General features: G+C 36.0%; 3 protein-coding genes across 3 annotated transcripts in view; 1 reads left to right on the top strand and 2 right to left on the bottom strand.

The window, feature by feature from the left end:
* The window catches only part of LOC105179182 (WD repeat-containing protein DWA2), a 7,256-nt gene extending 5,606 nt beyond the window's left edge, over positions 1-1,650 (bottom strand). The window contains exons 1-4 of the mRNA XM_011102775.2: positions 1,518-1,650; positions 1,349-1,432; positions 1,133-1,265; positions 467-578 (exon numbers count right to left, since the gene is read on the bottom strand). Coding sequence (XP_011101077.1) covers positions 467-578; positions 1,133-1,265; positions 1,349-1,432; positions 1,518-1,562 — 374 coding nt within the window. The 5' untranslated portion in view covers positions 1,563-1,650. The remainder of the gene's footprint in view (positions 1-466; positions 579-1,132; positions 1,266-1,348; positions 1,433-1,517) is intronic.
* On the bottom strand, positions 2,729-7,884 carry LOC105179189 (uncharacterized protein At1g04910). Its single transcript, XM_011102780.2, has 10 exons — positions 7,279-7,884; positions 7,105-7,155; positions 6,902-6,992; positions 6,646-6,722; positions 6,031-6,119; positions 5,772-5,955; positions 4,867-5,048; positions 4,359-4,461; positions 3,587-3,918; positions 2,729-3,490 (listed from the first exon to the last, which is right to left on the bottom strand). Exons 1-10 carry the CDS (start codon positions 7,423-7,425, stop codon positions 3,043-3,045), a joined length of 1,704 nt encoding a protein of 567 aa, XP_011101082.1. The 5' UTR covers positions 7,426-7,884; the 3' UTR covers positions 2,729-3,042.
* On the top strand, positions 11,589-15,686 carry LOC105179193. Its single transcript, XM_011102785.2, has 7 exons — positions 11,589-11,957; positions 12,047-12,136; positions 12,311-12,391; positions 12,516-12,647; positions 13,436-13,654; positions 14,367-14,459; positions 14,885-15,686. Exons 1-7 carry the CDS (start codon positions 11,709-11,711, stop codon positions 15,044-15,046), a joined length of 1,026 nt encoding a protein of 341 aa, XP_011101087.1. The 5' UTR covers positions 11,589-11,708; the 3' UTR covers positions 15,047-15,686.

Consider the following 15,868-nt stretch of genomic DNA (forward strand, 5'->3'; position numbering starts at 1 on the left):
TTTTTGCAGCATTCCTAAAATTAAGAGCACACATTTAAGAACCAGTTTGTGCCTAAATTGGATTGGGCTAGAGGATATGGAAACTGGAAAGGTATCTTATTATATTATCTGAAAAGAAAAGAGACTTCAACCCATAGCTTCACTTCAGGGGTTCCCATTCTCAAGGCAAAGGAAGTGCCGTAAGCAAGAAAGCTGATCGGGAAGGATTAAAAACCTGAAAGAACGTACCCACGCTCTACTATAACAACTGACTGACTGGACGAGAGACGTAAATTATTGGATTCAGAAGTGACATATGTCATTCCGTCATCTGCTGCCATTCAACTACTTTTATGATAGTATTTTATGCAGGTTCTACTGTTTTAACAATAAAGTATGTACTAATTTCATACACTAACTGTGAATAAATACATGTCCTATTCCACTTCAGTTCAACCTCACAGTTGATCCTTTAAAACAGGCTCACCATCTAATCTTGCAAGTGTGGCCATCTAGAGAAGCAACACTTTCCAATTGAGGAGAACTCAGCTGGCCATACAACTCAGGGATTTGCCATACTGCTGCCCCATATGTCTCCCCTTTGAAACAACACAACAGATAACAGAACACCATAAGGCATTAATATGATTAAGGTTTTCTGCCAGATAAGAGCTATACGACAAAGTTTCCAGATTTAATTTCGGATTCAATCACAAACCAAATATTTAACATTCTAGAGCTGTTTAGAGATACTTAAAAGTTATAAATAGCAACCTGCTTTTTGTCGTAACTATAGACAAAAAGTTCAAACAACAATAACCGAATCTAGAGCAAAATACATTTAATCGAGCCAAAGAACGCAGATTGGGACCTGAGTTTAAATTTCATATCGAGCTTTAATCAATCTAAATAGCTCAAGTAGCTGGATAATTACTAGATTTCCAATCACTTCATAAACTATCAAGATTGAGCGAGCTTAAAAAATTAATGCATAATAAATAGTCGTAAGACTGGTTTATTAAGTTAGAATTGTTACTTATCTCCAGCAAAATTCAAGCACTTGGTCGCTTTTCAGCCTAATCACCATGAAATAATTGATGCATGATGTAAATACTACTATTTAAAAATCTGAAACTAAAACTTTTGAAATTACCGGAAGAGAATACAGTTGAGAAAATCCGTTGATCAAAAGGACAAGAAGCGAGATCCCAGATTTCATTCGGGTGCGAAAACAAACCCTCGCAGATCAATTCAGTACCGCCAGACGAAAGCCTTAGCAAATGCACCTGAAAATCCAACCACATTGAGATAAAAAAACGGCATGCACTATAATTCCGTATATTAATCCACGATTGAAATTCGTCACGACCTCATTTTCTTCTTTGAGGCTGAGTGTACCGGTGAGGAAGCTGGTGTGATCTGTATCCGCTTTCACATCCGAAATGCATCTCGCCTGGTGTAATCCAATTTACTTCAGATACTCATCTCCTTTCCATGAATTAGGGTTTATGCATTTCAGCAGATTCAGAAAAACTGACCTGATATTTGAGACCATAGCCGATGCCGGTTGATCCACCTTGCATTTTCGTGGCAGCTAATTTTGGAATTCTACTCTGAAAAGTATCGCATATACGAAGCAGAATGAATCAGATTCGGCTTTGAAAAATTGGGTCCTATTGGGCCGAACATGGGCAAGGTCGGAATCATGGCTCAAGTTCGGTTTCATTTTGGGCCTTTCCCAACATCTATCCATAATAAAAAAACTAAAAACATCGTGGTACGCTGTACCCCGTGTGTATTTAATAAATAAATATTATAATTTAAAAATATATTATAAATCAAAATAAGATATATAAATTAATATATTACATCTCATAAAAAAATAAAAAATAAAGAAAAAAAGAAAAGAAACTAATATGGGAGTATTTTCAACATAACAAAAAAATTAATATCGTCGTGTCCAAATCGCCATTTGTCAATTAGTAGCACATCACTCTTGCATGCATATAATAAATAACTTTTTAAATTTTAAAATATATTATAAATAAGAGAATGATAAATCAATACATTAAATTAAAAAAAATAATGTTAGTTAATATAAAATTTAAAAAATTGAATAACTTAAGTATTGTATCAGTTGAACGGTATTTTCAATTTTACAAAAAAAAAAAAATATTTTGATGTAATCATCCGTAAATGTAGATGATCTTTTCTTTTATATTAATATAAATAAAAAAAAATGAAACTTTGGTTAGTGTATTGGCTGTGATATGGTAAATTTAAGGGTAATTGTCCAGGAAAAGTAATTTCTAACAACTCATCAAATCAATTGCTTTTAGAATCTAACAAGACTTACACAAGTTGGGCCGACCCAATTCGTAGATAGAGTGTCAGGAAAGAGAGATTGGCTGAGACCCAAATCGACATTTAAGTCCGATGCGAGCACACTGACACCAATGCTTTACTGCAAAAATCATACATATAACAGCGCGGCAATTTACAATGTCTACCAAAAACATCCACTTCCATCGAAACTCAAGGATCCGGTCTCTCTCTATATGATACAATCCTTAGGCCTCTACCACCACATTTGCAAGTGTTTGTGCCTTTACACTTACGTGAAGGACAAATCTATGGAACCAAAATCTACGTCAATTATGAAACGGTGAAAAGAAAAAAAGAGGCAGGTGTATGCACAAAAGCCTCGAACTAATGAGCTCACTAATTGTCCAAAAAATGTACTCCTCCAGTTATCCTCACTACATCTCCTATGGTATACCCGACCATGTAATCAAGAATTGCCTGGGGCTCATCAGCAATAGCATTTCTTTGAGACGTGCATGGTCAGAGTTCAATCTCCAAGGAGCCTTAAAGCTGAAGAATAGAAAAGGAGACTTCACCTTCACAGGACTTACAGTTTCCTGCCAAAGATTGATTCTGACGCGGTATGTAAGAAAATCAGATCTTGCCCTTGTGTGGAACTATGTGCTGCAGCAGTTCGTTGTTGGAATGGAACAGGTTATGACGAACATTGCAATGTTAGGACACTTCAAGATTTTGCAGTCAATCTGAAAGCAACTCATCCAACTCGGGCTCCTCAGATGAGAAAGGGTCATATTCCAAGCTTGTTTCGTTATGCAAATTGCTCCCTCGTTGACTTGTTAGATCATCTTCATCCTCAGGGTCCGACCATTCCAGTTCATCATTCATGTTCTGATCTTCAACTGCTACATCCATGTCTCTTTTAATTGGAATAGATCCCTTACCATGTTCTTTTTGAACTGAATCCATCTTTGATTTTGCTTCTGAATCTTCACAAATGCAAGCAGCTGGATTTTCATGAAAACCTCCCCTGCCTGGCCTCACCTCCTTAGGCTCTCCCATAAAACCCCTCTGAAACATACGAACACTTGAGGCAAATTCTTCCCAGGTCATATTATCCCGGCTTAGAAACAGCTTGTACAATTTTTTAGCATTCGGACGAATTGTAGGTTTGTGCCCAAAATATCTCCTGCAGCCCACAGCAATGAATTCATTAGTAAGTCAGTGGTAATTACTATAACTCCTACTAAGGATTAAAGAAAATTGGAAAGAGATGAAGATATACCTTCGTCCTGCTAGAATTTTTGCCATGTTCCCATTGTTATTTGTGACAAATACATCACTTTCATCACACACCATAAAATCCAGTGCAGCCATTCGAGAAGAAAATGAAGAAAAAGGTCCCAATTCGTCCGGGCTTGCTAGGGTATCTTTTGAGTAGAAGTTGGGGAAAAGGGCCTTTAAGGGGCCCAATGTGGCTTCTCCACCGTACACTTCTCCAGATGCCACATAAATATGGGTCTCTCTGTCGTACCCGAGTGCTCTTAGCAGAAGGCCAACTTCTTCAGGAGTAAGGGGGCATCTCCCTTGCCTTCTCTCCCTATCTGGGTTATGATTCTGCAAATCAACAATAAATCTTGAATTTCTTCATATTTTACTGTTAAACAAAGACTGGACATAGAAAGGGTTTTATTCGGATGCCTATGCACAGGAAACTTAGAAGCTCATAACGTGTTGTCACAATTCAATATGCCTATGCCTGATGGAACTAAACAAAGATTAGGGTATGAACATCTCTACTACATCACTAGTTGCAAATGACGCACATCACCCCATATTTTTTCCCAAAATGAACATCTTAAGAACAGTATATTTCAGAGAAGTTAAACCACACACCACTAACAGCAACCCACAAACCAACCTACTAACGAAACTAAGTGAGAAGCAGTCATCCTGAAAATGAATCATGCAATTTTCAACTGTGTTTGTGTCGTTATTACATCATTATGAAGATGCAGAAATATTCTGCTTCTAAAAAGTAGCATGTGAAGCATTACATGTAAAGTTTTCCACCTCCGCCGTATCTTAGCCAATTCCCTCCTCTCTTTGTCACCTCCACCATAATAACATCCAGAGAATGCAAGCATATCAGGTTCAAACCTGTGACAATAAACACAAACACAAGAAAAATAATCCTTAATCTTGATTTTAGTAGATGCGTCCAATGGCAAGTTGAAGCAAGAGGGAAATTTAAAAGGCTAAAAACTTCATGATTCAAAATCACAAAAAAAAAACACAATGAACACAAACGTCGACAGCAAAAACCACAAAGATTACAAATGAAGAAGCCAAAGCCTCAATGAATAAAACTCATCTAAGACTGCAAAAGTATTAAAACCAAAACATTAAGAATAAAGCAGCAAGGGCACAAGATTTATTCACAGAAATACCCAAATGAAACCAACTCAGTTCTAGGCACTCATACTCTATCTGGATCATGAAAGATGAAAGAGAAGTGAGGTAATAAACTTGAAATCAGATATTTATGGAAGCAAACATATGCACCTTAGGTGAAGGGCAATGTAATGCTTGCTCCTCGCCCTCATTCTCCGTACCAATTTCGCACCCATTTCAAGAATGGGCTGAGTGAACTTCAGAGCGTGATAATTAACTCTACACCTAAGCTTTTGCAGATCCGTGCCCAACTTATTTGAAAGTCTGTAATCGAATTTGGTCAACTGAACAGCCTGTGACACAAATGGGCTCCATTTGTTATTGGCTTGGAACATGGCAAAATAAAGCAGATTTCATATTTGTAGCTGTGAATTTTTAACATATCCTTGTACGACAAGTGCAACTAGTCCAAGTAAAAGAAGAACGTGACATAATAGAAGGACAGGTATTTATTTATGAATCCATTAAAGTCTTTTGGGCCAAAATTTACAACAAAACAATGCACTGATGAGTTCCAAAACGATGCACCCAAGTATCAGCACCATAGTGCCAAAGGATGAACTAGGTACTTGGGGCCCCAACATTAAAAGCTAAGCTCTGAATACACAAGGAAACATGGGCCCTGATGCTGACACGTTACTTTAAGAACTTCAGCATAGTCAGTCTCTGAAATGCACCTAGAGTTTAGAATTCTCTTGCTAGCAGGAAGTAACATGCTATGGCATGTCAGTATTGTACACAAGGATTAACTGAAAATATAATGAAGAGTTGACACCTTCTAATGCCATAAAATGAGACACATCTCATTACTGGAATCCATAATATCATTATCTTCTTGTTCTAACATGCGGCATAGATGTAAAACATTAAACTGAGAAATAATGAATACAAGACTATTGCAAGTTAAAACAAATTCACTGTGTCAATTCATCCAGAAACTCACCTATGGTATCTCCATCTATTCAAAGAAGTATATAAGGAAAAAGATATTACTAAGGAACCTCCAACAGACTTACATGCTTCTTTCCGAGTACAGGTACTAAACGATTAATATAACATTGCTCATTGCATTTTCTTGGAACGCGCATTGTATATGGATTCCATATCTGCCCTCGTCTTCGTGGGAGCTCTTTTATGATTTTTACATCTTTTTCCAGATATGATATAAACCAATCAACATCGAAGATCTCTGAAAAGTTGCTGCTCAAGAGAGTAATATTGAGTGTCAAGAAAGAAGCACAGTAAGAACTTTGTTAAAATGCATCAAGATTTTACCTAGCATCCTTCCAGAAAGACTTCTGGTCCAATTTTGGGACAACAAGGGTGGCATTCAAAATGCGAGCAGCAACAACAGCGTCAGTTATCTGCACAGGCAAGTAATGATAACCAATTTCAGTACAATAGTATTGAGCTCCAGACTGGACCTAATTTAAACCCAAACATCATTGTATGCATTTTTCTTTCACAAAAGGAAAGATAAGTGAAAAGAAAATACCAAAAAACATTAAACATTTTCAAAGATATAACTAAAAATTGTATATAGTCATTCCTACCCCCAGGCATTAGCGAATACGAGGTCAGAGTATGAAGGAGACTAATCTTATTGTCGCCTATCCGTCATTTCAAACTTAATCCTTTTAACAAGTTTTGCACAAATATTTCTGTGAAATAAATTTTAAGTCCCACAGTCACATTACGCATCCAAAGATTATTAAAAAATTATCATTCTTAGTTCCACGCTTCCACTTGAATACCATATTCTTAAGAACTGCCTTTGAGTAAACACTACGATAACAAAAGATACAAAGATAATAAAATGTTCACTTGAGTAGGTTAATACATAATCGCCGTGAATAAATGGGAAAAAATGCAAATTAAGAGAATCAATACCCCAGTTCTTTGCTGGTTTAAACCTCCACTGGTTGCAATCGCCAAATAACGGTTTGGTTGTGTAATAGCAGCAGCTTCTGTTATTGAAAGCAGTATATAAAAGGCGTCAGGCATAAAGCACACTCAAAGGAATCTCAAAAATTAGAAACAAACATCACAATAGTAAATAAATTCAACAGAATAGCATCAACACGAAACCAAAGCACATATTTACCAGTAAGGTGTAACATCAAAAGCTGAAAACAAGTTTACATACTTGCAAATTTAATGCTGGCATTGCTGCATCCATAGTAAAATCCTGCATTCTTCGTACTCCAAAGATCACGTAGATGCACGCCTCCACTGTTCTAGATCTCATCACAGAATAAACATCACATTTAGCACAAATCTCGGATCCAATCAATTAATATTCCCATACACAACATATCAAACAAACACATAGCAACAGAAAAACCTAACCAGAACACGAAGCTTCGGCGCCGCTTTATCTTCACCAACGTCACTACTTATCTACAACAACAAAATAGCAGCAACACCGATTCAACAACACTTCACCAAATCAATAAGCACAACAATCTCCAGACGGCGAAATGACGAACCAAAAAAAAAACAACAAAAACAAACTAAAACTACCCTGGGGCGGTGGATGTGATCATTGTCGACAGGCGACGGTGCAAGGAAAGAGAGGAAAACAAAGAGAAGAAGGATGGCGGCTGAAACAACGGAGATAGCCGGTATAAGCCGGAGCGGGTAGTGGTGGCGCCGCCGCAGCAAGGCCATTGAGAAATGACGGCGGACAGCCAAGGGAATATTTGATGAATTTCAATGAAAGAGGGCAAACTGGCAGTAAAATTGTGGGGAAATGGAGGGAACAATCATTTTCTAAGTCCTAGTTGGGAACTCCGGGGAGCAAATTTTGGCGTTTTACATTTGGACCATTTTGCAATAACGACAAGGATGCTGATACTAATCAATTCAACCCAAGATGTGGGTCAGAAAATAGCAGCAGCTCAAAAAAATTGGGGAAAAACTTTTAATTGTGATTTTTTACTGCAACGAAGACAATGATTTTCATGGGTATAAAAGTAGAAATTACATATACTAATTGTGATTGAATTGGAGGCTTTTAGGGGCGGTGAGTAGTGGGAAATAGGGGTTGTGGGAAGAAGATTCTTTGCTTTCTGGGGCAGGCTGGATTAGGTTGGGGACGAAGATAATTAATCAAAATTAATTATTTACTGATGTTCAGATTTAATGGGAGGAGAAAACAGGAACAGGGGTACAAAGAATCTTTCAACTTTTAAATTATTAGTTGTTTTGGTTTGGGTTAACTGAGATCTCAGAGTTTTGAATATATCAATTTTATAATACTTCAATTCAGGAATAAATTTACTTGTATTTGCATCTACCTCCTCATATTTTACTTTTTTATATCTAACTTAAATTCAATTTTTTAATCTTTAAAATCTCTTGCACTGTATAAATAATTAATTTAATTTTCATATAAAAAATTATTTAATTTCAATGTCAAAATTGATATAAATTTTAAAATTTGAAGAGGAAAATGCCAAATATCTATTCTTTGTGGGTGAATTTGGTTAAGAAATGACTTTTTTGATATATATATATTGGCTAAATAGCAATTCACCCCCCATGTTATATTAAAAATGAGCACATCATTCTCCTGTGAAAAAAATATAACAATTTATCCCCTGTACCTTTTAAAATCAAGCAATTTACCTTCTTATTTTAAAAATAATAGGGGGGTAAATTGTTATACTTTAAAAAATACAAAGAGGTAAATCACTATTTATTTTTTTATAATGGGATAATTTGCTCATTTATAATATTACAAGGAATTTGCTTGCATTGATACCACGTATTTGTAGATTTTTTAATTGCTTTATAGCAGAACTACAACATTGTGTATTTACTTTGATATGTTGTATAATTATTTTGAAGGTCGATTTGTTTGTTTCTTATATTCTCAATAACCTAAATAATTGATTTGCTTTTCCCTCACTTATTCTTGTTCTTTCTTTTTTAGTTTGATCTTGGAGATCTCCCCCCCTCCCCCCTCTCTTTCTTGTGTTTTTACTTTGTATCGTAATTTTTTGTGCTTGAGGTTTATAAGGCTGTTGCAATGAGTATTCCTAGCTTGATCCAGGAATGTTGCTTCAGAATTTGAGAAAAAAGAAACAAAGAAAAGAAAGTTTTGTCAATATTTGATATCCCCTTCTCATTTCCAGGGGCAAGTGCTTAATACAAAGCTAGTATTACAAATTTTGCTGACAAGTGTTCGAATATATCTTTAGCCCTAATAGAATTTGTCGCTCGCTTGTTTTGAAAGATAGAAGTCCTTAGAGTCTGACTGGACTAACGATAGATTGGGCCTAGTGGCTTGTATGAATGAATTGTTTCATTGAGTTTAATTGAACTAGGTGGGGACCCAATAGGTGTATTTTCCTCATCAACGGCCATAAAAAAAGACCTTGCCCTAAGTTAGGATACGCGGCCTAAAAGTCTTGGATCCAGATCCAGGAGACCTTGGACTTTCTTGACCTATTTATTGGATGAGGGCTTGGGGTTGGGGGCCCACGAAGTAGGAAATAGAGCATTGGCCCAAGATGCAAAGGGGTTGGGCAAGCGGGGCTGGGTTAGGTCTTCAAAGGGCATATTCATTGGCAGAAGCAAGAGGTTCGCTATAATAAGGTTTCGACAGCGGGTGTGAAAGACAGGGTGATTGCAAGATCCTTTAGGCAGATCGAGTTCCTAAGCAACAAAATTAATTGTGAAAATTTTTGAAATGGCCCAACATATCGTTTGGCGAGTTTTTGAGATGGCCGACGCCAACTAGATAACTGGTAGTATGATTGCAATCAAAAGAGTACTCAGTTGTCGGTGGCAGATGAACAGTCCTAGAGATGAAGGTTTGCATGTTGTTTCCTGCGATAACAAGCGCATTTGAGATGGTATATTTCCATCGCGAGAATGTTCTGGCAAAGTTGCTAGGAGTCATCGAGGGCGCCAATGTGGGTTGAACTAAAGACATAGGATGCGATCGCGGGCGAACGATCATCTAGTACCTGAAAAGACGTCATGCTAATAGATCAATACTCTGCCAAATAGAGGTTCTAAGGTCTAGAGTTTGAACATGTTTGCCAAACCAACATATTTACCAAATGAATGTCAATAATCTCATGGATTCCAGTCTAAAAGCCAATAGGAATCCCTCGTGAAAGCATTCAAAGGCAATTAAATTATATTGTAAGATGGGAAAACGCCACCTAATCAAACCCAAAAAGAAAATAAAAAAATCAAATAAGTTTATCGCTAAAAAGCAAAATGATAAAAGAATAACTAGAAATACACAACGAATTTGAAAAACACGAGAGATGCAAGTGGGATGAGAAAAGCTAAGTCTGTCTTAAGAAAGAAACCTTGAAAGATGAGAACGCCCATAACAGATAAAAATGACCGATTTGTGAGTGCAACAAAATATAATAATATTCGTTAATTAAGAAGAAGCGCAAAAGAATCATGGAAGGGAGAGCAAAAACGACGAGTGTGAGTTTTTCCCTCCTTTTTCCTGTTCATGCCAAAACTAATAATAGGTAACAAAGCAAAGCCAATACCAAGTAGTTTATCCAGTGTAGCAATCAAAATCATAACAAAATCAATAGAGCAATCAAATGAAAAAACAAGCATACCTAAAGGGAGGAGCCCTCAATAACCTCCAATAATGGGAGCCGTCTTGGTCATTCTCCTCACGAGTTCTGATCCCATAAATGTCTCCATTAGCATCCTTATATTTAAGTCCCAGACCCTTGTCCTTCGCAGTAGTAATTCATGGCATACAAGAAAACTTATGTCCTAGTTGAATTTGAAAAATCTTGAAATAATTAATCGAGACCTTCAAAAAGTATAAGGTAAAAAACAGAATAAGACCGTGTGATCAAAAATTCTGTGATCTTTAAGAAGTACTCATATCAAGTCTTCTGTTTGGAATACAAATTCCTTTAACTAAGATATATTTAATTTCACAATGCAAGAACCCTAAATCAAGAAATTTAAAAATAAATCACTTGTTTTAAATTGATGACTTTCAAGAAGTACCTACTTAAAGAAAGAAGACACCAAGGCTGGAGGAGGAGGAAGGCGACCGCCTAAGATGATAAGAATTGATATTGGGGCTTAATGACTAAAATGAGTTTGCCATAACTTCGGCTTCGATTAAAATTTGGCATTTGAAAAATTACACTTACACTCTTTTAGGTTATAATTGTAATTATAAGTACACTCTTTATGAAAATTTACACAAATTCCTCTAAAGTATAATAATACTTTTTTAGAAGGACGTATTTATAATTTTATAAATAACAAAAGGTACTAACATATTTGAACTTAATTTCGATGGATATTAATATAATTTACCCATATATATATATAAAGAGTTATTTTGGTAATTGACCAGAAAAAAATTCTTCATATATAGAATTGATAATTATGTTATTCTCCACTATTTTGAACTTATGAAATATTATTATCACTAACATTATTGGTTGACTTTATACTTATCATATCACGTTTTTTAGTGTCATCTATTATTATAATTATTATTAAATTAAATTATAACGGACCCACATTAAATTTTTTATAACTACAAATATCTCTTATTATTTAAAAAATTATAAATATATCTAAAATTAATAGACGTCTAACATATATATTCATGATAGTCTATTATAAAAAGTATTTGTTAGATAATAATTTTAAAAAATATTCATAATTTTTTAAATTAATAAATATTTATAATTATGACAAAGGTAAGAAAAATACTTTGTAATTTGGCCTTATTGTTAAAAGAATATTAAACAGCGACTTATGTTGGAAAAACTCTGTTTGTGATGCGATTATATGAGAGCGCGAGGGAGCAGAAGTAAGAATCGCATCTTTTATCGGTTATGGAAGTATTTCCTTAGAAACAAGAAACAAGGAAAAGAGTGTGGGAGTGGAGTGGAAGGAGCTTCAAATATTTCTCAACGAATTTTCTTTACTTTGAAATGTCGTCTTTAACTTTTAAGCTTTCTTCGTTTCTCTTATCTTCATCACCGCAATCCCCTTCTTCTCCACTCTCTTCTTCTTCTTCTTCTTCTTCTTCTCTGACGTCCTATGTTCCGCCGCTTCCTTCTCTCCGATTTCCGAGGAAATCATCGAATTACAGAGGACGATTAACGCTCATCAGAGCCGGTGAAAATGACAATAAAAGTACGCCAAATGCTGGCGATTCGAAAACCCCAAACGGCACTCTGGTACTGTATATTTATTTCTTTGGGAAGTTAGTCAAATATTGTTTATGGTTTAATGCTAATTGTTTACTGTTTTCCATATTAATGAGCAGCCCAAGAGCAGGAGGGAGATTCTATTAGAGTATGTGCAGAATGTGCAGCCTGAATTCATGGAGTTGTTCGTCAAAAGAGCACCTCAGCAGGTATTTAAGCGCAAGTACTTCATTCTTCAATTTTTCTGTTAGTGTTTGTGAAAATGCCTCAGAGAGTTTTGGCCTTATATGCAAAGTGTAGAATTGTAGGTGAAAATTTATCAGCCTATATTTTGAGTTCAAAGATGTTGTACTGATTTTTCTGCTGCAATGATACTGCTATAGGTAGTTGATGCAATGCGGCAAACAGTGACAAATATGATTGGAACTCTGCCTCCACAGTTTTTTGCGGTGACAGTTACCACTGTAAGTGTGTGTTTTCCGATTTTTAAGTTGCATAGTAGCCATGTTTGTTCGGTATAGAAATAAATGAGCTAGAAGTAGATCTTTGGAGTTGTTTATGATGTTGGCATTATTTGCTCTTTTTCAGGTTGCTGAAAATTTGGCGCAGCTAATGTATAGTGTCTTGATGACTGGGTATATGTTTAGGAATGCTCAATACCGGTTGGAATTGCAACAGAGTTTGGAACAAGTTGCTCTGCCTGAACCACAAGAGCAAAAGGTTAGTTCTTTCTGCTTGCTCTTTCCACAATCAGCTCTTTCTTTGTGTTCTCTTGGAATACTGCTAGGAAAGAGGAATAGATGATGAAATTGTGGAGAAATGGTTTGTAAGACAATTTCTTATCTACCAAGATAGAGCATTACCCTGAAGATGTGCCCTTGCCATTTAGATATTGAAAAGGATAAGAAAACCCTGACTCCTAATGGGCACCGGCAAATTGTGTACATAGCTGTTAAGGTCTAACAAAATTCCATTGTTCTCCTGCGATGCTGATGGATCTTCATTACGGACATTGAACTATAACGGACGAGGCTTGAAATTGTTTGGTAACTTTACTGTCTGCTTGATGGTTATTGTATTTATCCGAAAAACTAAAAAGAAATGTTACTGCTTTCTGAATTGGTTCACAGTTCACACCCCTTAATAAGCCCTTGCCATTTGCTGATTGCCAAATGTGTCTGAAATTTTGATCAACGAAAAAGTTGCTGGTAGAGATATTAATGTCACTCTTATGCGCCAGCTTTTATCAGAAAACCACTTGTACTACCCAAAACCAGGAGTTATGTGGGGACCTTATAGTCGTGTTGCTAGATATTCTTGCATGATAAAAGGCAGAGCCAATATTTAGCTTACATTCAGTAGATGATGATATTATTATTTCTTCTCTTTGAATAATATGTGCATGCCTGGACCATTTGTTTTTCCTACTATAACATTCTGTTTGCTAATTATTATCTAAAAGAACACATCTCTAATGGGGTGCTTAAACTTTCCCTGTGATGTTGTAGGATGTGCCAGACTATGCTCCAGGTACACAGAAAAAGGTGACAGGTGAGGTCATAAGGTGGAACAATATCTCAGGTCCAGAAAAGATTGATGCAGTGAAATACATTGAGCTGCTTGAGGCAGAAATTGAGGAACTTAACCGTCAAGTAGCAAGAAAATCTGCAAATGGACAGAATGAACTGTTGGAGTATCTGAAAACTCTGGAGCCTCAAAATCTCAAGGTAAGAGATCTGTCTGAACTATTATTTGTGGCAACTAAAACATTTTTCTGCTCATTACATTTATAAGACCATAATGGAGGTGAATAAGTTATTGGTAATACCATGTTGTTAGTTCATGAGTGCTGGAAGTGGTTATGGTTGAATAAAAATATTCTGTCTCTGAAACTTGACATGTTGGTCTCATGTCTGGATCACAATCGATACCAGTAGGAATTATGTCAACTCATACTAATGATTCTCGAATAATTCATTAAAAACATTCTTTTCATTCTGGAATTAATTTATCAAACTCCCACAAAGGATTTTTTTATTGGATGGGGATGAAAGGAAAAATGCTAAATCATCCCATACTGAATTTGGAACTACGATTCTTTCTGGAAATTTTGTTACTTCATAATGCATGTAAAACGGACATTAGTTTATACAAAAAATTACTTGGTTTTTCCAAATAAAACCTGCAGATACATTATCCCGAGGGATATATTAGCGATTCATGCACAATTTTTCTTTCCTTGATCAACAGTTCTACCAATTGATAATTTTCCTCAAGTAATGAAATTTTTCATGATCTGTGTCTTTTAACTTTATGGAAACTTGTAAAGTTCAACTCCTGATCAATGAATTGGCACATTACTTCATCAATACTAATAATTAAAAGGCAGTGGTGTGACCAATTTAATTTCCCTAATGTGAAATTCTGCATGTCACTCAGGAGCTAACAAGTACCGCTGGCGAGGATGTTGTGCTGGCAATGAATACATTCATAAAACGCCTATTGGCTGTCTCCGATCCTAGCCAAATGAAGGTAAACACTGGCAAGTGCTATCAACTCCATCTTCTTTGTATCTGCAGTTTGTAGTTTGAAGAATTTGGAACCTTTTAACCCTAATGATACCTATTGTTTTGATGTATTCAGGTTTTGTTATTTGTTTAATCCTTTTATTGGTAAATACTTCCACAATCTTTAGTCATATAATATTAATCTTGCAATGTTTATGTGTAGAGTTACATTACAGGCTAACAAAAGCTCAATGAAGCTTTTGATTGTGGTAGTTAAATTAGAATAAGATTACAAAATGATTCCTGTCTGTAGAAGAGGAACTCTGTATAAATTTTAACCATTGTTCTAAACTCCATATCGAGGCATTTGCTGATTGACCAAGTTTGGCTTGTATTTCTCTTTAAACAAAGCATTTGCATATGCGATAATGTTAGTATTGTCTTTTACAGACTAGTGTAACAGAGACAAGTGCTCCAGAACTCGCCAAGCTACTTTATTGGCTTATGGTGGTTGGATATAGTATCCGGAATATTGAAGTTCGTTTCGACATGGAACGTGTACTTGGTGCTCCACCAAAACCTGCAGAGCTTCCCCCTGGTGAAAACATATAGCCCAGTTGGAGCTTCCTGCCATCTAGGATAAAAGAACTGGGGTAACACTATATCCATCTTTGCACTGGGCTAGCAATTAAAACTGTCATTTTGTCATTGAAGTAGGGCTATGTGATGGAAGATTAACTGCTAAAGCTGCAGGAGGCCATATTATTATACACAATATTATGTTTGACTCAAAGCCACAGAAATGACATGGCAAGTTTAAGGTCTCCTTGCCAAATAGCATCAGAAATTGAACTCGGGCTCATTAATTTATTTAATTAGATTCAACTGACAAAGACATTCATCTTTCTGAAAGTACTTTTGGCTTTCTATTCAGATTACTAGTTTCTGGAAATGCTTTACGTCTCAAACTCCATCTATGAGTGTAGCTAAAGTTCATGGAATATCTAATATCTACTCTTCTGACTTTTTATTTGCATTTATACCATAATAACTGGTCCTTGAAAGTATTGTTCAAGGTAAGATCCCGTTGTATGCAAGTGTCTGAAGGATGGCTTCCTGCTTTTAACTGTATGATATCATAGCACGCGAGGCTTTGAGAACAGACAGCATTTAGATCTTTGGCGTAGCATGGTAATGAGAATAACCAGGTGAAACAAAAGGAAAAAAAAAAAAAAAAAAAAAAAAAAAGAGAGAGAGAAATAAACAGAAGGTACAGGTCAGGAAATCTTCAATAATGGCCATTGGATGCCGTAAACTATGCCAGGATCCGAAGGGCATGCAACTGAACAGAAGACATTGACCTGTGTCTTCTATTTTCTGATCCGATGGGTTCGTCAGAGTCATCACAGAGTTGTTTTTATAACAGCTGAAATT

Source organism: Sesamum indicum, linkage group LG2 (genome assembly GCF_000512975.1).
Source record: "Sesamum indicum cultivar Zhongzhi No. 13 linkage group LG2, S_indicum_v1.0, whole genome shotgun sequence".
Lineage (NCBI taxonomy): Eukaryota > Viridiplantae > Streptophyta > Magnoliopsida > Lamiales > Pedaliaceae > Sesamum > Sesamum indicum.